At 45.8% G+C, this 23,790-nt stretch overlaps 1 protein-coding gene across 1 annotated transcript in view; it reads left to right on the top strand.

The window, feature by feature from the left end:
- Positions 1–23,790, top strand: part of LOC127635233 (contactin-associated protein-like 2) — a 472,530-nt gene that overhangs the window by 155,879 nt on the left and 292,861 nt on the right. The window contains 1 exon segment of the mRNA XM_052115124.1: positions 11,035–11,145. Within this exon segment, the coding sequence (XP_051971084.1) occupies positions 11,035–11,145 (111 nt within the window).

The following is a 23,790-nucleotide window of genomic DNA, read 5'->3' as shown; positions in this document are numbered from 1 at the left end:
CAATAGAACAAGTTAAATCATACTGTGTTATGGTCAGAACTTGACACATATGATTGCTGCAACAAATAATATATTTTTCAATGTACTGTATACAATGAATCTTATGCATTTTAAAATGTGTATAACATGTCCATACACTTTTTCTTTAAGTATAAGGAAAAGTGTATATTTTATGTGTTATGACTGGTTACCATATCTCTAAATGTTACCATTTTAATAACCTTTTTGCTTTTATTTTAAATGGTCATGGTGTGTGTGACAAATAATTATTCCATTATTCCATGTAGTCTCTCAGTCATGAAAACTGCATGCATACAAATGCTACATTTATAATTAGCCAAATGTTTTATGTTGTATTTATTTTTAGATGGATTATAGCATGTTACACTGCAGGACATGCCCAAATGTATTTCTTACAGTATCAACTAATTTGTATAATATGACATGCATTGATATCAGTTGATAGGTATAATGAAATGATGACACATTTCCACAGCTCTTAGTTTCTAAAGTTTATGGAAACCACTATGAACGCAGTTTTAGGAAGTTACTCACTTTAAATCATCTCACCAATACGTTTTTTAAACCCTCTGCAGTTGAATGTAAGTTTCTATTATTGGAGTGAGATGAATTATAAATTGATTAGATGATAATCCATTGTTGAACCCAATAGGGTCCATTAGTTATAGTGAAAATTGTAATTACTCTCATAAAGCTGATTCTATCAAACCGTGTGACTTCCTGTGACAGCAACATTTTTCAAAATGCTTTTAATCCTCTAAGAGTGTATCCATCATCTTCACCTGACACACACACGCACACACGCACGCACGCACACACACACACACACACAATTAAACATACCTTGGGGCTATGGCAAATCAGACTTGTCAGATGCTCACTGAATTGGACAGGGAAAAAACAAAATTTGATCTTGCATAGAGGCTGATCACTTAGTTTTGCTTGAGCAGAGCAGTCAGTCGAGACCTGACTATGATTAAAATGCCCCCATCAGCTATCAGGAAACACCCAGGTGACAGCTAGTAGCCAATAGGACAAGATGTGCTCATCAAGCAAAGGTGCACATTAAGTCAGAAGACAAATGGGCCACAGTTATGTCCATTTTGATTTTCTGTTGATGTTTATTAATACAATATTTGTTTTTTGGCTGCTGGCTGGGAGCTGATCTAACATACCCAGAAAAGTCAATCTCACCTAGCTTACTAAACAACAAGATTCTCATAATTTAAAGTCATTGGCTATGCTGCAAACAATATGAGCAAAAAGTAGCTAATTACATTGGAGCTAATAAAGGGCGCAATATCATTTTAACAATGATATAATTTATTTCAAGCAAGTTTTTTTCTGGCACAGTGATTTGAATCTGTTCATTTACATGAACTGTCCAAACAAACCAGTTCACTGGAATTAATCAGACTTTCCACAATAAGGGAACTAAAGAAGAACATCAATACTTGGAGCAGAGATACAGACTCAACACACTGTAAGGGTTGACAGACACAACTCAAGAGACACTAGAATACAAAACAGTGGATTTTAATTATTTGGCTGGCTCACTCTCCCCTCAGAGCAACTTGACCAGGCCTTCATCAAACAGGATTGTAATAATGTTAGCCTCTTCTCAGTGGCATAACTAGCAGCATGGCAGCTGCACTACTTAATAGCTTTAAAACCTGTCAAATCAGGGGTGGGGAATGTCTGGCCTCAGGGCCATATAAGGCCCACAAGATCATTTTACAAAATAAATAATTTACAGAGCTGTGCAGCTAGTGCTTGGTGGAGGGCTGGAAGGTAAATCTCTTGTTTTTTTGTTTAGTGTTTGTTCGCTGCACCCCGAATGGGCTGCGGTACCCACATTGTCAAAAAAAGAACGGTTTCCTCACTCCTTGGGTCACATAATCGGTGTTCATGGTAGCCTTTGTCACAGCTGCCAGACACCGAGCACTCGCAGCAAGGGCCCCACGAACGTTGTGAAGAGTCTCGAGGATAGCCCAAGAGGCCCTCATCCTCAGTCGCTAACCCACCCTGTGTCGGGTACACAGAGCAAGGTGAATGCTTTGAGGTCCCCCTCAGTGCAGCCACCTCGGATCAAAGCAATGCTCCTCAACGTGGCGTTGCCTGCTCCCCCCTGCCTCTAAGCCCCACCCCCAGGTATATGAGATGCAATCGTCCCCTTAGCACCCCTCGCCCGGAGCTTGGCTAACGCTTTCCAACCCGTCGCAGTGGCTGGCAAGGACCATCCGACTCAGCTACGCGATTCTGTTTGCCAGGTGGCCGCCCAGACACAGCGGTGTCCGCTTCACTTCAGTGCAGGGCGAGAACACCGCCACCCTGCGTACGGAGATCGTGACTCTTCGTCGCAAGGGTGCGAGCCGAGATGAGGAAAGGGTTCTAAAGCACTTTCTTCATCGTTTCAAAGAAAGGTTGTGGATTGCGGCCAATATTGGACATGCAAGTTCTGAACCTGGCCTTTTCACAGACTACTGATCAAGATGCGGACACAGAAACACATTTTCAGGTGCGTCTGGCATCGCGATTGGTTTGCGGCAGTAGACCTGAAGGATGTGTACTTTCACATCTCGGTTTTACCTCGACACACACCCTTCCTATGGTTTGTTTTTGATGGCCGGGCGTATCAGTGCAATGTTCGGTCTGTACCTGTCCCCTTATGTCTTCACGAAAGTCACAGAGGAAGCTCTTACCACATTAAGGGAAGTGGACGACTGCATATTCAACTACATCTATGACTGGCTGATTCTAGCACACTCTCAAGAGTGGCTGTGCGCACACAGGGACCTGGTGCTCAAACATCTCAGCCGTCTAGGACTTCAGGTCAACTGGGAAAAGAGCAAGCTCTCCTCGGTTCAGAGCATCTCTTTTCTCAGCATGTCGATGATTGCACACCCCACAAGCGAGTGCGCACAGTCAGTGATGAACTGTCTGAACTCATTCAGGGGGAGGACACCGGTTCCACTGAAATTCTTTGAGAGGCTCCTGGGGCATATGGCATCTTCAGCGGCAGCTGGCCCCGGGGGCTGCAGAAATACACGTTCCCCCCAGTGAGCCTACTTGCACAGACCCTGTGCAAAGATCAGGGAGGACGAGGAAAAAGTGACCCTTGTGGTGCCGTATTGGCCCACCCAGACTTGGTTCTCGGATCTCATGCTCATCGCTACATCACCTCCCTGGCAAATTCCTCTGAGGAAGGACCTTCTTTTTCAGGGACGGAGCACCATCTGGCACCCACGCCCAGAGCTCTGGAACCTCCACGTCTGGTCCATGGATGGGACACGGAAGACTTATGTGGTCTACTGCCCACAGTGGTAAACACGATCACTCAGGACAGGGCTCCTCATACAAGGCAGCTGTATTCCCTGAAGTGACGTGTGTTCGCTAAGTGGTGTTCGTCCTGTAGCGAAGGCCCCCAGAGATGCGCAGTTGACACACACCCTGTGCTTTCCTTCCTGCAGGATAATCGGGAGGAAGCTGTCCCACTCCACCATGAAGGTGTACGTAGCTGCTATAGCAGCGCACCACAATGCAGATGAAGGTGAGTACCTTGGTAAGCAATACCTGATCATCAGGTTCCTGAGAGGCACCAGGAGGCTGAACCCTACTAGGCCACACCTCTTTCCCTCATGGGATCTCTCCGTGGTCCTGCTGAGTCCTGCTGAGCCAAAAAAATCTGTGCTTACACAATTTGCACACTGCATCTTGCACGTTTTAAATGCTACGTTGTGAAGGATTTGGACTATACAGGAACCTAAATTGGGTCCAATTACTGTACATATATGCATGTGTAGAAGTTCTATGTTCGTAGGCAAGTAAAGAGTCAGGAGATAGCAAACAGTTAAGATCAGTCTTTAGTTTTTTCAGTTAAATATATGGCTTATAGCCAACTCAAAACAAGGGCTCTTTATGTTGCCAGTCATTCTCTTAGTTCGTCCCTGGTGGACTCTCGCCACTCCGAATATCTGACGAGCCTTTTCAGATCTTCCTCTGCCATCACTATAGAGACAGGTGTTAGAGAACTCACAACCCAGGTGACGAGCCTTACTACTTTGCTTCTCCTTCGCAGTCCCACACATGACCTCACCCCCCATGGAACAGAGGGTGAAGGCCCACCCCAACAGGTAGTAGCGGAGGGTAAGTACAGCCCACTTAATTGCAAGACACTCCTTCTTGATGATACTATACTCTATCTCCCTGAAGGAGAGCTTGCAACTAATAAATAGCACTGGCCATTCCTCCCCTCCCACCTCCTGCGAGAGCACCGCCCCCCAACCCACGGGTTGGCCGTGACTCCCGCCTGTCGCAGCGCTCTCAGGACAGCCCTCAGATGTTGCAAATGCCACCACCAGTCATTACTATAAATTATAATATCCTCTAGATATGTGGTGGCATATGCCATATGTGGTCTGAGGATCTTGTCCATGAGGTGCTGAAACGTGGCTGGGGCTCCAAACAAACCAAACGGAAACGTCATGAATTAGTGTAATCCAAACGTATATATTGGAGTTAAAGGTATCTGCAAATAGCCCATTGTTAAGTCCAGCATCAAGTAAATTTGAGCCGCGCCCAACCGATCGAGTAACTCATCAATTCGCAGGCATTTTTTCTTGGGATATTGGAGTTAAAGGTATCTGCAAATATCCCATTGTTAAGTCCAGCATCAAGTAAATTTGAGCCACACCCAACCGATCGAGTAACTCGTCAATTCGCAGGCATTGGATAATCGTCAAATTTGGACCGAGCCATTGCTCTTTGGTACCAGAACTACTGGGCTGGCCCAATCGCTGTGTGACTCCTGTATTACGCCCATTTCAAACATTGCTTCTAATTCTTCCTGAACTATCAATTCCTGCGATAGTGAGAGGTGGTCTCCACAAGGGACCAGGGTGAATGAATTGGGTTTGGGAATCACCTCCGGCCCAAGCTCTGACCTCTTCGAAACTATCACCGCCAAGGCTACAGGCTCTGCCTCCCTCCATGGTTTGAGGAGGTTGATGTGGTAGATTTGACGTGCCCCTCCCCTATCCATTCACCTAACCTCACAATCGAGATCTCCAAATCATTGTGTGACCTCAAAGTCGATGTTCTTGTGCTTGGAGTAAATTCTCCTGCGTTACCTGCTCCAAAGTGTGGAGTTTTGCTCTAAGGTCAAGAACGTATTTAATTTGGTTAGCTTCCCATATGATGTCAAGCACGCTGCGCGGCCGACACCCATACAGTAGCTCAAATGGGGAAAACCCTGTGGAGGCTTGAGGGACCTCTCGTACTGCAAACAATAGGGGTTTGAGCCACTTATCCCAATTTTTAGCGTCTTCGTGTACGAACTTACAAATCATGTTTGTCAAGGTATTATTCAATTGTTCAACCAACCCATTAGTTTGCGGGTGATGAACACTGGTGCAAATCAATTTGTCAATGCCTAATAATTCGTAGAGTAGTGTATGTGACTTGAATGTTGTGCCTTGGTCAGTGAGGATTTTCTTTGGAATCCCCACTTGGGAGATAATTTTGAAGAGTGCCTCCACAACACAACATGCTGAGATGTTGCATAGAGGTATTGCTTCCGGATATTGCATTGCATTGTCCACCAGAACTAATACAAATCGATGGTCATGTGCAGTCTGCTCTAATGGCGAGGTAAATGCAAGATTTCTCGAAGGGGACCTAGATCAATTTTAGGCTGGAGCTGTTGACCATCAATTACTTTCACTTGGTCAAACGCATGCTTGAGGGACTCATCAGGGAAGCTCCTGAGTATGGGAATTCCCTCGTCTGCATCATCATGATGCGGAGCAGACATCGACAGCCCTGGCACCGCCTCTCCAGACATAGCGTTACATGTCACACACCATGACACCACTTTGCAGGAGCCACTGCATATATACATATTACCCTTGATACATTTTTAAAGCCAGGCCAATTGGTTCCCAGAATTAGTGGATGGGTAAGGCAGGAATTAACTGGGATCCAGATCAGTGTCCCCACCTCCAAATATTGATCCTGGCAGTGCCCGGCTTCCCCGCAGCTCTGACAGACCATCCCAGGCTTTCTTATCACACTCATGGGGGTGGTCTCGCCAACCTGGGGAGGAGAGCGGAGGGAGATGGGGGAGTTGGAGGGAAGGACAAGGGGAGGGGTTTGGGTGGGGCTCCTCCCCTCTTCCGGGGAGCCAGAACCTGGCAGAGCTGGGAGGGACAGGGTGGGGATCACACTGGATCACTGACTCCTGGAAATGCTGCCATGTAGTTCTCTGCCAGCTGGACGTCCTCTTCCAGGGATGCTGGGCAGTGGCACTTGACCCACTTAGACATACCTCAAGGAAGTTGTGTGATTAACTCCTCCAGTACCACCAGGTCAACAACATCCACGGTGCCACAGGTTCCCTCTGCCCTCAACCATTTCCGGCAGACATCCCGGAGCTTTTGGGCAAAGTGAATGGGCGGCCGTCATTCCCGAAACACAAGGACCTGAATAGCTGGAGACTGTTCGGGGCTATGACTGACCCATTGCTGGATGACCCTTTTCAGGTATTGCTAATTAAGGAGGCTGGTGGGGTGAAGTTGTTGTGCTGCAAGCTGTGCCTCCCTGGCCCCATCTTCATTAGGGCCACGGGTGGGGTGTGTTGCAGGGAGGTTGCAGCGCCAGCCCCCTCTCTGGTGATCAGGATCCAGAGCATCTGCCGGTCCTCCGCTTGTGCCTGGAGCTGGACTTGGAAACGCTGTCCCTGATTGAGGCATATTTCCATGAGAGCTTGTTGTTGACTTTGCTGGATGCTGGTGAAGGTATTGAAGACTTCACCCAGCAGTATGGACTCCATAAGGGTGTTCTCCAAAGCCAGGTTTTCGGCACCATTGTAGAAGTTCTATGATCATGGACAATGGAGGAGTCAGAAGACAGTGAACAGTTAAGGTCTTTATTTTTTCCAGTTAAAGGTACGGCTTATAGCCAACTCAAAACCAGGGCTCTTTATGTTGCTGGTCTTTCTCTCAGCTCGTCCCTGTTACTCTCTCCCCGCTATGATGCTGAGTTTTTAATAGTAGAATCTTGAGCATAAATAATAGAAAGGTATTCCTCATCATTTTGGTCACTCAGCTGGTGAGTATTAGAAAGGCTGCATGCTATTTGTACAAGGCAGAAGTATTTGTGCATGGAAAATGTCACATAGATAAGTAAATCTATTTTTGTGACATGGTTCTCCTTTGTCTTCCTCTCTGGAATACAGTGAAATTTGTTCTAGGTTTGAACAACGATGTGCAGGTCTCTCAGTGAAGTGTCTGGCCACGATCCTGATATATGGTGCATCTGATCTCTTCTATTTCCACTCCCCAGATTTACCTCTTAAAATCAAGGTGCATTTTCTTTCATCTTAACTGGACAGATCACTGATCCTACACTCCCTCGTAGATACTCCTTTGAGGTGATCGAAAGTCAAACAGTCATTAATTTGTGCAATACACATAAAAATTGTAACTGCAAAGCTAAGCTTTCCCATGCAATCTTCATCTGTGTGAATTAATAGTGGTAAAAGTGTAAACAATGGTTGATGGGGCCGTATAGTATTTAAAAATGAAAAAAGAAAATACAAAAAATTAAATACAAAAATAAATAAGGTATAACGAAATAAAGTAGAGGCTAATGTCAAAATAAATTACAAACAGGGCATTAGCTTAGCCATCTCCTTAATATATCAGTGCTAATATCATTCACAGCACTTTATGCATTTAACATGTGCTTAAATCACTCAAATATTTGTTTTGCATTTTTAACCAGGCTTTAAGGACATGTATAACAGTTTAAAACAATACAATTTTCATTACACGTTTTCACATACAGTGTAACACATATTACACTATTTCACTAAACTGGAAATTATTCTTGGCTGATTCATTCTGAGTTTTGGTCCTTGCACCAAAACGTGGTCAAATTCCACACATGCAATCCATATGCATCCTTCAAATATTATCCATAACAAACACTCAGTTTTAACTTATGACTCTTGTGAATACATATTTAAAGAAATTTAACAACATTATAAGTAAAATTTTATTTTTACCCAAAGAATTATCAACCGATGAACAAACCGAGAGCTCTCTTGCCCAACGTATGTTCTCACGTTTCTAACACGAGAGAGTGCCGGAAAGCAGGCGTCGCAAAACTCTGGTTCTTATAGGGGCCATGGGGCCACGTTCAATTTATGACTAGAATTAAATTACATTAAATTCCTCCACACACAAGGATGATGTCTTCCCTATTGTTTTTTTCCAAAGCTCTCATCAGCTAATGGATAGGGATATTCGCTCTCGAGGCATGATGGTAAATGATCCGAACAGAATTTCAATTTATTATTATTATTATTTTTTTATTTTTTTTTTACTTGTGTGGCTTATTCCAATATAACTCCCTAAAGCAAATTACAGAACACTTCCCTGCTAAAAAGTCCAGCTTAGACCAGCATTCATTTCCATTCTGGTCCATGCTAGTTTATGCTTATTACTGCTGGACACCAACATGCTGGGCACTAGTATGCAAAACACAACATATGCCAATAACCATCTATGCTGGTCTTCTCAGCAGGGAAATGACATGACCAATCCACCTGGTAACTTTAAGTTTAAGGGTTATGTGCTTAGCTCAATATCACAATAATGAGTATTTTGGATTCTCCCCTGAAGGGATTTGAACTTGCAAACTTTTGGTTACCAGCCAAGATCTTTCATCACTAAGCTACATCATCTCCATCTCCATCCCTCTCTCTTATACTCTTTCTTTTCACATTTCTCTTTATTTTTGTCTTGCTGAACTATATTCAAGGCAAACAGACTGGGGCCTTTGTTGTAAATAGGATTTAGTACTCTTGACAGTTCTTAGCTAGTGACTTACAATAGCTTTCTTTCATGGCTTAATTTGATGGATATCTGAGAGATGTTTTCACCCACTGAAGCAAGTCTATATGTTTTGAGCACTACTCTTAAATCGGCTCTCAAGAGAAATGCTAAAATGCTTTATTTTGTTAATTCATTAGTTGTTTGTTTTCCAATCTCCATTTGTCATAATAATGCCATGCAGATTACTGTAATTACTCTCTCTTGACACTATAATGTGAACTGTAATTGAGTACTTCTGTTATTAGTTAGAGAAGGCACATATGACTAGCTAATAGTTTGAGAAGGCACATTTGACAGAATGTACTATTTTCTCTTGTCTCCTGGGCAGTGTGGAGTGTCTAGTGAGAATGAGAATGATAAAAAGACATGGCTGTTGGTAAGGACAGCAATCTGTGTGAGATGCATTTCTGTTTGATACTTCTGGTCAAAAAACCTATTTGACTTGGGATTTGGAAGCAAATAAATAAATAATGCTTTAGCGTGGCAGATAATCATTAGAACCAGCATCAAGTTTCAGACATCTATAGCATCTCTACCCTCCTCGCATATCTGCACCTCTTCCTCCCTTCCAGGAATAGTGATTGAGTGTACTGTGTCTACAGCTGGGGATGTACTGTTTGTGCTTTCATGTTGCCGTTATCAGTCACTTCTGCTGTGTCTCCCCTTGGACAGTTCTTTTTCATTATCAGAATATTTGTGTGGTTTGGCTCACCCTATTGATGTCTGATTTGGGTTAATATAGAACTTTAATTGAAAATAAATTATTTCCTTACAAATATGATGTTCTTAGGAGAACCTCTGTCTGTGTTCCAGAAATGTCAGTATTTTTCATATTTATTCTATCAGCAAAGCTGAAGTCAACATGGCCAAGGTGATCACATCAGAATTCTTAGATAGTTTTCCGTAATATTTACACATTCACTTTTATATTTTTGGATAGACAGTGGAATGTGAAATATTGACATATTCACCACATCTAAACTGTAAGCGATTTGAAATGACATTCAGATGACACTAGTGAAAATATAACCAATTTCACCCTTTGTATGGCTGTGTTAATTATCATTTAAACCCCCCAAAAAATGTAAATAAAAGTGAAAGATGGTATATAGTGTAACATTAACATGTGTTTCACGTATTTCCTGGTGTGTGCGTGCGTGCGTGCGTGTGTGTGTGTGTGTGTGTGTGTGTGAGCGTGTATTTATCACTTTGTGGGGACCAAATGTCCCCATAAGGATAGTAAAACCCCAAATGTTTTACTTTGTCGGGACATTTTGTCAGTCCCCATGAGGATAACAGCTTATAAATCATACAAAATTATGTTTTTTGAAAATGTAAAAATGCAGAAAGTTTTCTGTGAGGGTTAGGTTTAGGGTTAGGGGATAGAATATATAGTTTTTACAGTATAAAAACCATTATGTCAATGGAAATTCCCCATAAAACACGGAAACCCAACATTTTTGTTTGTGTGTTTGTGTGTGTGTGTGTGTGTGTGCGTGCGTGCGTGTGTGTGTGTGTTGTTGTTGAAATTGTTTCTTAACTTGTCTGTGGTTTGAACCACAAAGGATATGCTAACATTTTGCACTTCTCTGGAGTTCATGCTTTATGCTTTAGATGCTGCATAAGTATTGTACAGTATGTATGTGTCCATGCAAACATACCAGTTTTTGTTAGAACTACACTTTATGTACGAATACCTATGAATAGTAATATCTTGAATAGTGTGTGAACTAAATGACTAATCTGATCTCATTGCTGATATCTATATCTTTTTGAAAGGCTTGGAATTTTAGCCTTTTAACATTGAATTCCTTATACCTGAATAATGACCAGTGGGATCGCTGGCTCCATTTTCTAAATGCTTGCTCTGTTTAATATGCTGTGGTGTTAATAGAGCCTGCAGTCACAAAAGCTCTGCCATGATGTGCATCTCAGCTTATACATGTGGGTAGCTCATTTCTTCATTCCGCCTGCAGTTAGCTTGTGGCAAGGGCATTTTTTTATTTGACTTAAATAGCTTTAAAGTGGAGATCTCTGCTGCTTTAAAGTTGTTTGTTGTGCTACTTGTATGATTATTATGTTACAATTTTTCTCTTTGTTTATCCTTCCTCTACAGAAAAATGTGACGAAGCCCTGGTCATGCCACTCCCCCATAATGCCTTCACTAGCTCCTCTGTGTTCACCAGTGGTTATGCACCTGGATACGCCAAGCTAAACAAGAGAGGAGGTAAAAATGTCTCTGTGGGTGTCTATGGAGGCTCTGGGAGTGATTTTAAAAGATCTAAATTATGTTATTTCCGAGCTCAAATAGTCACTGGGCTCTATTATGTACACAACATTGTGTAATATTAATTAATACTGTAAATATGCCTCAAATTACACATGCTGCTAAATGCATCAAGACTCAGTGTGAGCTCCATACAAATCTGCTCTCATTGAGGAGAATGTCTGTAAACATACAGCACTGCATATGGTTTAATATATCATTGCTGAAATGTCTGTACAATATTTTTATATTTATTGAATCAAGCATTGTCCAGGTCTACATATATGCCATTTCACCTTTAAAGCACCACTATAGAAAACCTTTAAGACAATAGGAATTAGAAATAGTAGCAAGTAACAAAATTAGTTTTTTTGACCTTGCACAGCACCTGTGCAAGCAGGTTCACTGGGGGAAATGCGTACTTGCGCAACGCCGCGGGCCAGCTGTGTTACAGCGCGTATGCCCCGAGGGGAGCCTCTGTTCGGGCGTACCAGAGCGGGCAGTGGGAGGTTTCTCGGGAGGCGAACAGGTCTACCTGGGCCTTGCCGAACCGTTCCCAAATCAGCTGGACCGTCTGTGGGTGAGCCTCCACTCTCCACTGGGCAAGCGTTGTTGTGATAGCGCGTCCGCAACCACATTGAGGTTGCCCGGGATGTGAGTGGCACACAGCGACTTGAGTTGCTGCTGGCTCCAAAGGAGGAAACGGCGAGTTGTGACATGTGACAGGAGTGTACGCCGCCATGGCGATTAATGTACGCTACCATGGTGGTGCTGTCTGATCGGATCAAGACGCGTTTGCCCTGAAACCTCCGCAGGGAGGTTCATCCTCGTCAGACGCTGCACCACTCTCCGATGCAGCAGTGAGCTCATCTGGCTCGGGGGACTCAATAGGATAGCCAGGCAGGCCGTGAGTTAACGAGCGTGTCGGGGGGCGGGTGGTTCGCGGGGACGTACCCGGCGAAACCGAGCCCGCTGCCATCCCAAAATCACCTCCATCGCCAGCCATGTCGTACTCAATCCCGTGAGAAGGAGTGATGCGGGGGGCGGCTGGAGTGGCGTTCCTTCTGAGGAAGCCGCGACCGCAAGTGAGAACATGAGCCATCCACAAACGCTGCCTCGGTGTGATCGCTGCCCAGACACACGAGACAGCGCCTGTGGCCGTCAGGAGCGGAGAGCACTCTACCGCATCCAGGAACTACACAGGGGCGGAAGGGCATCTTTATAAAGACTCATCCTGAAAAGGGCGTTCAACGCCAGCTGTGTATATGCTCTTTTAGAGAAAATAACTCTTTTGGAGAAATAACTCTTTTACTGTGCTGTCGAAGCGCCCAGGGGCAAAACTGCACTGCCATGCAGAGAAGGGAGAAAGCCGCTGATATGCACCGTAGATCCAACAGCAATCGCACTCAGAGATGGGAGGAACAGTGAGTGACTCGCAGCTCGCTGCATACGCAACCAGTCGGCTCCGAAAAAACTTTCTGAATGAAACAGACACATTTCCCTCCCTTTATACCCGTATGTCCGTATGTCCGTGGGCGGGACATGCAAATTCTGTCGGCCAATTTCTCATTGGCCTTTTCTCATAGATCAGAGATGCAAAAGGCTCTCAAGAGAGACCCCTAGTGTCGCTTCTTCGACACAATGTCGAAGTGAGCAACAGATGGGGAACTCACTGTCATGTTGCTCCAAACATGACTTTCTGAAAACAGGAAAATAATTCACTGTTTCTACAACCCCAATTCCAAAAAGGTTGAGACAGTATGAAAAATGCAAATAAAAACAAAAGGAATGATTTATAATTTATGTTCACCCTTTGCTATATTGAAAGCACTACAACTAAATATTATATGATGTTTTACCTTGTGAATTTCATAGTTTTGTTTTTTAAATGTACAGTCATTTCAAATCAGATGAATGAAACATGCTCCTAAACAAGTTGAGACAGTGGCAATTTAAGACTAACAATTTGACGAGTTAAAATAACAAGGATATGTCAAACAGGAGATGTTAAACAGGCGAGGCAATTGTTTCATAATATATAAAGAGCCTCCAAATGTATCGGTTACCTAACGTAACCTCGGTTCTCTCTAGATGAGGGAACGAGTATTGCGTAAGCTAGCTTACGCTACGGGAAAGATTCATCTTTTCTGAGATATTGAAGCCAAAAAATGATCCTTAATTTTTGTATCCATTGTCAACGCAGTGCGGCAGCTGCAGACCTTGAGCGGGCTAGCTAGCGAGCTCATAGGTTGCTCTGCGGCAACTGCTGCAGCCTATAGACGAGCTTGGGCGAACTCGCATCCAATGAGAGGCGTCCGCAGCTCACTGCATCAAAGCCCGCCAAAATGGGCGTGACTTGAGTGCATATAAGCGTAGTTCAGTAGGCTGGAACCCTGGTTTTCATTGACTGAAGCGAAAAGTTGCTCGTGGCGCGAAGCACGGCCGGCTACGCAATACTCGTTCCCTCATCTAGAGAGAACCGAGGTTACGTTAGGTAACCGATACGTTCTCTTCACGAGAGGTTCTCTCGTATTGCGTAAGCTAGCTACGCTACGGGAACCCATTGTCAACACCGTCGCGCCAAGCATCCACTGTATGAGCCCCAGGGAATTAAGGGGGACCGGGGAGCCCTTATGAGTGGGGAAATAATATTTGGCCAGCAAGAATGCTGGTCATTGATTGTGTAATACATAAGCACATAGTGGGAAGGGAACGACAGAGCGGCGGTGCCGGTCTGTGTGGAATGTGTCCCATCAGTGCAGCTCACCAGGGGAGCTGTAGCGTATTAAACCGCTAGTAGTTTTGCCTGCAGAGCGGGCACTTCCATATTGTAAAATCTGACAAAGGTGGACGGGGAAGTCCATCCCGCTGCCACACATATTTCGTGAATGGAAATCCCGCTGGACCATGCCCACGAGGATGCCATGCCTCTAGTGGAGTGAGCCCTAATGCCCAACGGGCATGGCAGGTCTTTTGACGCGTATGCAGCAGCAATAGCGTCCACTATCCATCTAGATGGTGTCTGTTTCGAGGCGGCGAGACCTTTGGTGCGCCCTCCGAACGAAACGAAAAGCTGCTCAGAGCATCTGAAAGTGGCGGAGCACGCAGTATACAATCTCAGTGCTCTGACCGGGCAAAGGAGATTGGCGTCGCGTTCGCTATCGGGTGCTGGCAGCGCCGATAGGGAAATGACCTGTGCTCTGAAAGGAGTACCGATCACCTTGGGAACATAGCCGTGTCTAGGCTTTAAAATGACCTTGGAGTCACTTGGTCCAAACTCAAGACACGCAGCGCTGACAGACAGCGCGTGAAGGTCTCCCACACGTTTGACTGATGACAGGGGAGTCAGAAAAATGGTTTTGAGTGAAAGGTATTTCAAATCCACGGATTGAAGTGGTTCGAAAGGGGGGGCTTTCATAGTTTCGAGAACTATAGAAAGATCCCAGATAGGAACCGATGGGGGGCACGGGGGTTCATCCTTCTAGCTCCCCTGAGGAAGCGGATGACCAGCTCATTTTTACCCCATGACTGGCCGTGCAGGGGTTCAGCGAACGCCGCAATGGCCGCCAAATACACTTTGAGCGTGGATGGGGATCTGCCCTTATCCAGCAGCTCTTGTAGAAATACGAGCAGCGACGACACCCCACATGTCCGCGGGTCCAGGTCTCTGTCAGTGCACCATTTTGAGAACACAGACCATTTTGACGCATAGAGTCTTCTCGTGGAAGGGGCTCTAGTGTGTATGATGATGTTTATTACTCCTGGCAGAGCGACGGGTAGTCGTTGATCACCCACGCATGCAGCGCCCAACGCTCTGGGTGGGGATGCCAGATTGTGCCGCGAGCTTGAGAGAGGAGATCTGCTCTCACTGGGATGGGCCACGGCGCTGTCAGTGACAGCTGCGTAAGCTCCGGGAACCATGTCTGATTCTCCCAACGTGGGGCTATGAGGAGCACCGAGTGACGCGTTTCCCTGATCCTCTGCATTACCTGTGGCAATAGCGAGACGGGAGGGAAGGCGTAAAGTGGGCGTCTGGGCCAGTCCTGGGCCAGCGGCGTCCTCGCTTTCAAGAAAAATATTGGGCAGTGAGAGTTCTCTTTGGACACAAAGAGGTCTATCTCTGCTCTGCCGAATAGGTGCCATAGCGTCTGGATTGTTTGAGCGTGCAGGGACCATTCCCTGGGGAATATTGTCTCTGGACAGTCTGTCCGGGCCGTCGTTCAGGTGGCCTGGCACGTCGCGTCGCCCTCAGCGAGTGCAGGTGGCACTGGGACCAACTCAGTATGCGTTTCGATCAGATGGAATAGGTTCCTGGATCTGACACCGCCCTGACGGTTTAGGTAGGATACCACAGATCTGTTGTCCGAACGGACCAGGGCGTGGTGACCCTGAATGACCGGGAGAAAGCGCCGAGCGCGTACTCGACCGCTATCATTTCCAGACAATTTATGTGAAGGAGCTTTTCCTGAACTGACCATAGGCCGAAAAACCGGAGAGCCCTCGCAGACCGCACCCCAACCCGTGTTGGACGCGTCTGTCGAGATGACTTTTCGGCGAGATACAGCTCCCATTGTCACTCCCGCTGATACCATTCGGCCACTGTCCAGGGCTGCAGAGCTGAAATACAGGTCTGAGTCACCTTGATGGGCTGGCGGCCTGTGGCCCAAGCCCGGCGAGACGCGGGTGTTTAGCCAATGCTGAAGCGGGCGCATGTGCAGTAAGCCCAGCTGAAGTACTGCTGCGGCTGAGGCCATGTAACCTAGCACTCTCTGGAATTTCTTCAGAGGCGTGAGGCTGTTCATCTGAAAAGATGCGGCTAGTCAGCTGAACACGGCAGCTGTGTAGATAAGCGAGCCGTCATTGCCACGGAGTCTAGTTCTATTCCAAGGAAGGAAATTGCCTGACTGGGCTGTAGTGAGTTCTTGGTCCAATTGACTGCAAGACCCAAACTGTTCAGATGGCTGAGGAGAACTGCTCTGTGAGACAGAAGCTCCATATGTGACTGTGCCATAATCAGCCAGTTGTCCAAATAGTTCAAAATTCGCAAACCCTGACTCCGCAGAGGTGCGAGCGCCGCATCCATGCGCTCGTGAAAGTACGAGGTGCTAAGGACAGGCCGAGCGGAAGGACGGTGTATTGATAAACCTGGCCGTCGAGCGAATCTCAAGAATGGCCTGTGACGGGGATTTATCTGAATCTGAAAGTATGCATCTTTCAGATCGAGAGAAATAAACCAGTCCCCTGGCGCACATGCGCGAGGAGTTTCCTGATTGTAAGCATTTTGAGCGGTCTTTTGCAAGCACCTTGTTCAAAACCCTGAGATCTAATATGGGTCTGAGGCTGCCATCTTTCTTGGGAACAAGAAAATAACGGCTGTAAAGCCCCGACTCAGCTCAGAGAGAGTGGCACTTTCTCTATGGCCCTTTTGCACAGAAGGCTTGCTATTTCTGAGCGAAGCATGCACGCTGCTTCCGTGTTCACAGTGGTTTCGAGCCGTGCTCTGAAGCGAGGAGGGCGGCGATCGAACTGTAGCAAATAGCCCTGTTGTATTGTGCTTAACACCCACTTGGATATCCCTGGAATAACTTCCCACGCTTTGAAGTGTAGCAGCTAGAGGGTGAATGGCCAATTCAGCTCTGATTGCCGCACACAGAGCTGAACAAAATGTGTGAGCGCGTTTAGTGTGTTTATGCATGATTGCTCGCGAGACAGCATGAACAGGCTGTTTTGTGAGTGACTTCCGATTGGAATGAATGGGGAAAGAGTCACATCTGTTACGTGATGCGCAAGCATATTCATGGGCACGGGACTTACACACAGAGGAATGTTTGCTGGCCGTGTAACAGAGCGGGCAGAGAATGGGCGCGCGCACGTATTCGTGGGCGCATTTATTGACTCTAGCGCTCGAGCGGTTCGTAACCGCTTTATGTGAGCATGCTCTGGTGGGGACACGAGACATGCAGTGCTTGTGTGTAGAGGTGAACACTGGATTGTGGGCACATTTTCTACACATAGGGCTGGTCGTGTGACAGAGCAGCCAGAGAATGGGCGCGTGCACGCATTTGTGGGCGCCTTCATTGACTCTGACGCTCGAGCAGTTCGTAACCGCTTTATGAGAGCATGCTCTGATAGGGGCACGGGATGTGTTATGCTTGTGTGTAGGGGTGAACACTGGGTTGTGGGCACATTTTCTACACATAAGACATGTTTGCTCTTTACAAGATTTATTTGGGTCGCTGTGAAAACAGCGTTTGAGTGCAGGCAAGCGGGCAGTGTCACCGGCTTGTTGGCTGCTAAATTCACCACTGCAGTAGCCTGAGAGAAGGGGACTGACAGGGGGTGAAGCTTTGACGGTGGTCCGGCCGCGGCGGGACTGAGCCGTCGTTTGTTCAACACAGTTAGGAAGACTTCGGCTGCTCAGGTTTCAGCGTTACCTTAGATCGAGGCCCGCGGGGGGGCGGCGGTCTGCGGCGGCTGTCTGAGCGTGATCGAGGGCGGCCGCCCTGTCGACAGCTGAGAAGTCTGAGTTTGTTGAACTGGGCTGTGAAGAGGCTCGTGCAGGAGGCTGATCACGTGAGCGGCCTGCAGAGGAGCTAGCGCGACGCGGCAGGAAGAGGTTCATGGCTTGGGTGGCTTTCTGGACTTCTGAGAAGCGGTCAACAATGCCACTCACCGCGGAGCCGAAGAGACCGGTCGGAGAGAGCGGTGCGTTGAGGAACGTGGAGTGCTCTGCTTCTCCCATGTCGGCTAGTGTTAGCCACAAGTGTCTCTCGGTCACAGTCAGCGAGGCCATGCACTTCCCTAGAGCTTGGGCTGCAGCTTTGGTAGCACGAAGGGCGAGGTCTGTTGCGCCAGTAGATCAGTAACAGCCTCTGGGTGCCTGCCTTTCTCATCCCACTCCGAAGAAGGTCTGCTTGTAGGATCTGTAAAACGGCCATTGAGTGCAGAGCAGATGCGGCTTGGCCGGCGGCGGAATAAGCGCGGCCAACATAGGCGGAAGTCGCTCTGCAGGCCTTAGAGCGGGAGCACAGGCTTGGAACGCCATCTCGCGGAGGGCGGACAAAGGTGTGCTGCTACCGAGTCCTCGACCGGGGGATGGAGGAGTAGCCTCTCTCAGTGGCGCCGTCCACCGACGCGAGAGAGGTGGAGACGTGGGAACGGGACCTGGCTGAAAAGGAGCGTTCCACGACTTTGCAAGCTCCGTGTGTAATTCCGGCAGGAAGGGAGCGGCCCGGCCGCGGGTGTAGAGCGGCGATGGCTTTGAAGAAAGCAGCCGTCGAGTCTGTTGGGTGCCTGCTCAGGGGCGGTGACCACTCGAGCCCGAGGCGGTCGGCGGCCTGTGTGAGGAGGCGTGTTAACTCCCTTCGACTCGGCGCGGGTCCTGCTGGATTCCTGGGCGAGGAGGAGGCTTGGGAGCCTGACCACTCCTCGCTGTCCGAAGCCATGATGGAACAGCGGCCCTTATCCTCCGCCTCGACATCCGAGATGGCAGCAGTCGCGGCCGCTCGGCGGCAACTGCGCGTCCCGGGGCGGGGAGGGTGAAAGCGATGCTCGAGGGAGAGGCTCCGGCGAGGCAGTCGCTTCAACCACAGTTTCCGGCAGCCTTTGTGAGCGGCGCTTCTTCCTGCGTGGCTGAAGGTAAGGCAGCGCAGCGGTTTCTGATTTGAGCGCTTCGAGTCGAGCCCGCAGGGTCGACATCGGTAGCTCCTCGCAGAAATCGCATCCGCCCTCAGTGAGTGCGAGCTCTGCGTGCCCCAGTCCCAGGCAGAGAGCGCAGATGATGTGGCGGTCTCCTGTGCTGAGAAGGGCGCGACATGAGGCGCAAGTGGAGCGAGGCATCTTGAAAAAGACGCTCGAACTCTTTTGTGAATAGTTCGTGAGAACTAGCTTGCTGAATAAAAGGATACGTCGTCGGATGGCGTAGCTCGCAGGATGGCTGAAGGTGGCTGAGACGGCCGGCTTCTTCTAGCGCTGTCCCCGCTTGCTTGATGCCCCTCGAACGGCGACGCGGCTTCCAGGTCAGCGATGCGAAGAGCTTCGCTGAAGAGATGTAAATCAGGGTTCCAGCCTACGAACTACGCTTATATGCACTCAAGTCACGCCCATTTTGGCGGGCTTTGATGCAGTGAGCGTGCGGACGCCTCTCATTGGATGCGAGTTCGCCCAAGCTCGTCTATAGGCTGCAGCAGTTGCCGCAGAGCAACCTATGAGCTCGCTAGCTAGCCCGCTCAAGGTCTGCAGCTGCCGCACTGCGTTGACAATGGATACAAAAATTAAGGATAATTTTTTGGCTTCAATATCTCAGAAAAGATGAATCTTTCCCGTAGCGTAAGCTAGCTTACGCAATACGAGAGAACCTCTCGTAAGAGAACAAACAGCCTAGACCTTCAAGAGCAAGGATAATTTGAGGCTTGTCAATTTGCCAACAAATGCTTCAGCAAATAATCTGTCACTTTGAGAACAATGTTCCCCAAATTCAAATTGTTTACTTTAGTAAACCTTTGTTAATCAACACCAATTGCCACTGCATTCGCAGATGCAAGTTAAGACTTTACTATGCAAAGCAGGGGTGTGTCAGTGCCCATGGCTTGGGTAACTCACACATCTGTGAGGGCACTATTAATGTAGTTATTAGAAGTTATTAGAAGAAATGGTGATGTTTCAAAGTGGTAAACACTCGACTGTCCCAACTGTTTTGGAGTGTGCTGCAATCATCTGTGTATCAATGAAATTGACAAGGTAAAACTTATAATATAATATATAATGTTTAATTGTAGTGCTTTCAATATAGCAAAGGGTGAATATAATTTACAGATCACTTTTAGTTTGCTAGGTTTCAGAGAAATCTGACACGCAAGCAGATCGTTTCTCATTTCACTTACTTTAAAGTCAGAAAGATTGACAAGTTGCTGTGCTGAAAGCAATGTCCAGGTGTATATAATACCAGAATTTCTATTCAACCCCTTTCTCACAGAAGGCCAGTGGGGCTTGTGAGAATAAGCATTGGGATTTGCCCTCTGGCACTACCTGCATCAGCAGTCACTATAGTGACACAGGCTTCTGTGTCAATTTGAAATCACACTTAGCTTGAGGGGGGGTGTTGCACAGTAGTGGCCAGTGAACATGTACTTCTACCTGGCAGCTTTTACACATGGGGCCGCTTCATAACAATGACATGACAGCTTTTTGAGCCATGGCATTTATTTTTATCCACCTATCTGTGTACTTTTTAGACACCCAGGAAAGGTGAGAACTTTTTAAAGAGTCTCTCTGTCATCATGGATTGGATTCTCATTACTGAACAGAAGTCATAGGCCATGATGATGTTAATGATGCAATGCCTACGATAGGTTATTCCTGTCCATTATGTCATTCTAGACTAGATATTAATAATTCTGTGTAGACATGCAGTTATCTCGTCCGCACATTTTTTTTTTATTTAAAAAGGAAGACTATGAATAATAGGGCAAAGTCTGGACCTTGTGCTGTCGATGAAGTAGGTCATTTTTTATGTGATTGAGATTTTTTTTTTTTTTTACTTAATATTATGAATAGGAATGACATCAGGGACTCTAATAAAATCCACATCCATACACCACTTGTTCCACTGAAATCACATTGTCCATTTATTTTTTTTAAAGAAGATAAGTTGCTGCAAGACAATCACGTTGAACAATCCGTTTCCAATCTTACTGAGCTACAGTGCCAAGAAATGTTAGTTTTGACAGCGTGTTAGTATCTAGTCTCTTTTAGATGCAAAACTGTCCTGTTCTGCCAGTGTTTACCATTCCAGTGTGTTGCCATGGCACTCTGGTGGCTGAGGCAATGATGATGTCACAGAAAATGGCTCATTAGTTATAGTTAGTTGATCAGCATAATACAGGACTGTTTCAACTAATGAGGGGATCCGGCTGCCCATATGCCAGCCCCAACTTTCTGTCTCCGCCAATGACACATTATTGAGCCTTGCTAATGTATCTTAAAGATTTCCAGGCTGAAAATAGAATAGCGAGATCACAAAATCAATATAAAGCAGGATTTGTATATATATATTCTTAGATGGTTGACAGTTGGCAATGATATCCTCATGAATACTTATATATATGTAATGGTGGCCAGCTGATAGATAGCTGTGCAATTTGCATAAAACCTCACTCTCCTGACCTCAAGAGGTGGTGACTGATGCTAGAGGCTGTAGCCTTTAGCCTCCTTGTTAGCGCACCCACCTCCCATCCCATACGGAGCAGGTAGAACAGGAGCATCACACACAAACACACACAAACACACACACACATATATACATGAGGCTACAGCCTCTAGCATCAAAACGCTTAAAGAAAATGTATCTGCCAGCAACCTTGAAAAACTGTGCGCAAGTGTGCCTAGAATTTTTTTTGGTGCTTTTTAAATGCATATGTGGTCACTGATTTAGCTTTTTTGTTTGTTTGCTTACTGCAAATTGTAAGAAGCAAATTGATAATTTCATGGTTTTATTATTTTCAAACATCCTCAGTAACTGCAGATTATAGTTATTATTATTATTATAATTATTGATGTACTGAAACACAATACTGTAAATTTGTAAGTTGGAAAAGAGAATTTTCCAATAAGGTTGTGAATGTTAACATTGTTTAATGTATTAGATGTCTTGAACAATACTTTCAATGCAATAACTAGTAAGATAGACAGACAGACAGACAGATAGATAGATGGATGGATGGATGGATGGATGGATGGATGGATGGACGGACGGGCGGGCGGGCGGGCAGGCAGGCAGGCAGGCAGACAGACAGACAGACAGACCTTTTGTAATGGTACCAGAAAAACATAGCAGATGAATGACAGTGTTCGAGACTAAATCATTAAGTGCCCCTGATGTATTAATGCTCTAGCTCAAGCACCCACAGATCAGAGGCTCTGTATCACTACAAATTATATTAACAGTTCCATGTCAGGGAGAATGTTGCCTGATCTCTGCCTATCAGTGTAATGAAAGCATATAATCTGATCACAAGCCAAACGGCTAAAACTGCATTTATGAAAATATTTACATATGATATTAAAATAATGTTCTTTAGGTCCTTTTAAAAGCATTCAGAGTGGATGCTTTCATGTTCATTTCTCAAACTGCTGACACATATTTCATTCTCCACTAGACCTTGGCACAGGGTTGGGCAAAATTCATCAGAAATTATCTACATTTCAATTCAGAGAAATAGAACATAGAAATACAAGATAGAAATGTAATTATTCTAATAACAGATTACTTATATATATATATATATACACACACACACACACACAACAGTTAGTTCAGGTCCTCGAATCTGATTGGACGAGAGACGTTCCATAAGCACTAATGGTCTGACACCATCAGCACTCCGATGCGTCACTGTGTGTGTATCACTCCGCTTGTGTTTGAGCTGTTCTGAACTAAAGTGTAAGAGCATTGCAGATCTGTTAAGAGCTTCTGTTTGTCCAGTAGGTTTAAAATATTATTTTTTGTGTAATATGAGCCAGTTAGGTGATATGAAGTGAATCCACATCAGCCAGTGTCTATAAAACAGCACTTCGTGATCGCTTGTCTAAACTACACTACTAAAGCTAGTAAATAGCTTTAAATGGCTTTAAACTTTACATTCAAAGACTGTATATATATATATATATATATATATATATATATATATATATATATACAGTCTGTGAATGTATAAATATACAGAGAAGCGCTGTGGTCTGTGAGTTCCACACAGCCATTTTTGCAGTTCATCCTCAGCATCACCTCAAATTCAAAATTTAATACTCAGAATCTGATTTGAAACTTGCTTTGGTCTGTTATCATTTGGCAAGAGGGACATCCAATTAGCCGCAGTTCATCTGCGAGATGAATCAGAGGAAAAGGTCAAATCTCGACTGAGCAGAAACCTGTTTGGCCCTCACAGCTGGAGAGGAGGGGTAGGACAGACTGTTGTCCAGGCTTGTATGTGGGAATCAAAATGCCCTGTTGGAAACTAATGAGAGGGAGAGGAGGGGGAATGAAGGTGAATGAAACAGGGGAAGGAAGGTTCAATCCCCCAGTGCACAGTCATGTACCCCAAGCTTAGCCGAATACCAATGCACCCATGCATAAGATTGAGGTACTAATATAAGGTATAAGAGCAGTGATCCCTACAATTTATTTTTCTATGGCTTTCTCCCTTTATTTTATTTTAAAGTCGATGTCAGTTCAAGAGAGAATTAAGAGAAATGTAAATTATTTGTCAAAGCATAATTTGATAATGTTTCAATTGCATACTGTGTGCTTCAAGAAATCTGACCTTTTGTTAAACAAAGGAGTTAGCATGGTCATTGTCACAAATTATTACACAATTAGCATGCAAAAAATCTAAAACTTGATTTTCTCTCCTTTTTCTCCCCAATTTGGAATGCCCAATTCGCTCTAAGTCCTCATGGTGGCGTAGTGACTTGCCTCAATTCGGGTGGTGGCGGACAAATCTCAGTTGCCTCCGCATCTGAAACGTCAACCTGCGCATCTTATCACATGGTTTGTTGAGCGCGTTACCGCAGAAACATAGCACATGTGGATGCTTTACGCTATTCTCCGCG

The sequence above is a fragment of the Xyrauchen texanus genome, chromosome 42 (assembly GCF_025860055.1).
Source record: "Xyrauchen texanus isolate HMW12.3.18 chromosome 42, RBS_HiC_50CHRs, whole genome shotgun sequence".
Lineage (NCBI taxonomy): Eukaryota > Metazoa > Chordata > Actinopteri > Cypriniformes > Catostomidae > Xyrauchen > Xyrauchen texanus.
This window is presented reverse-complemented; position numbering and strand designations above follow the sequence as displayed.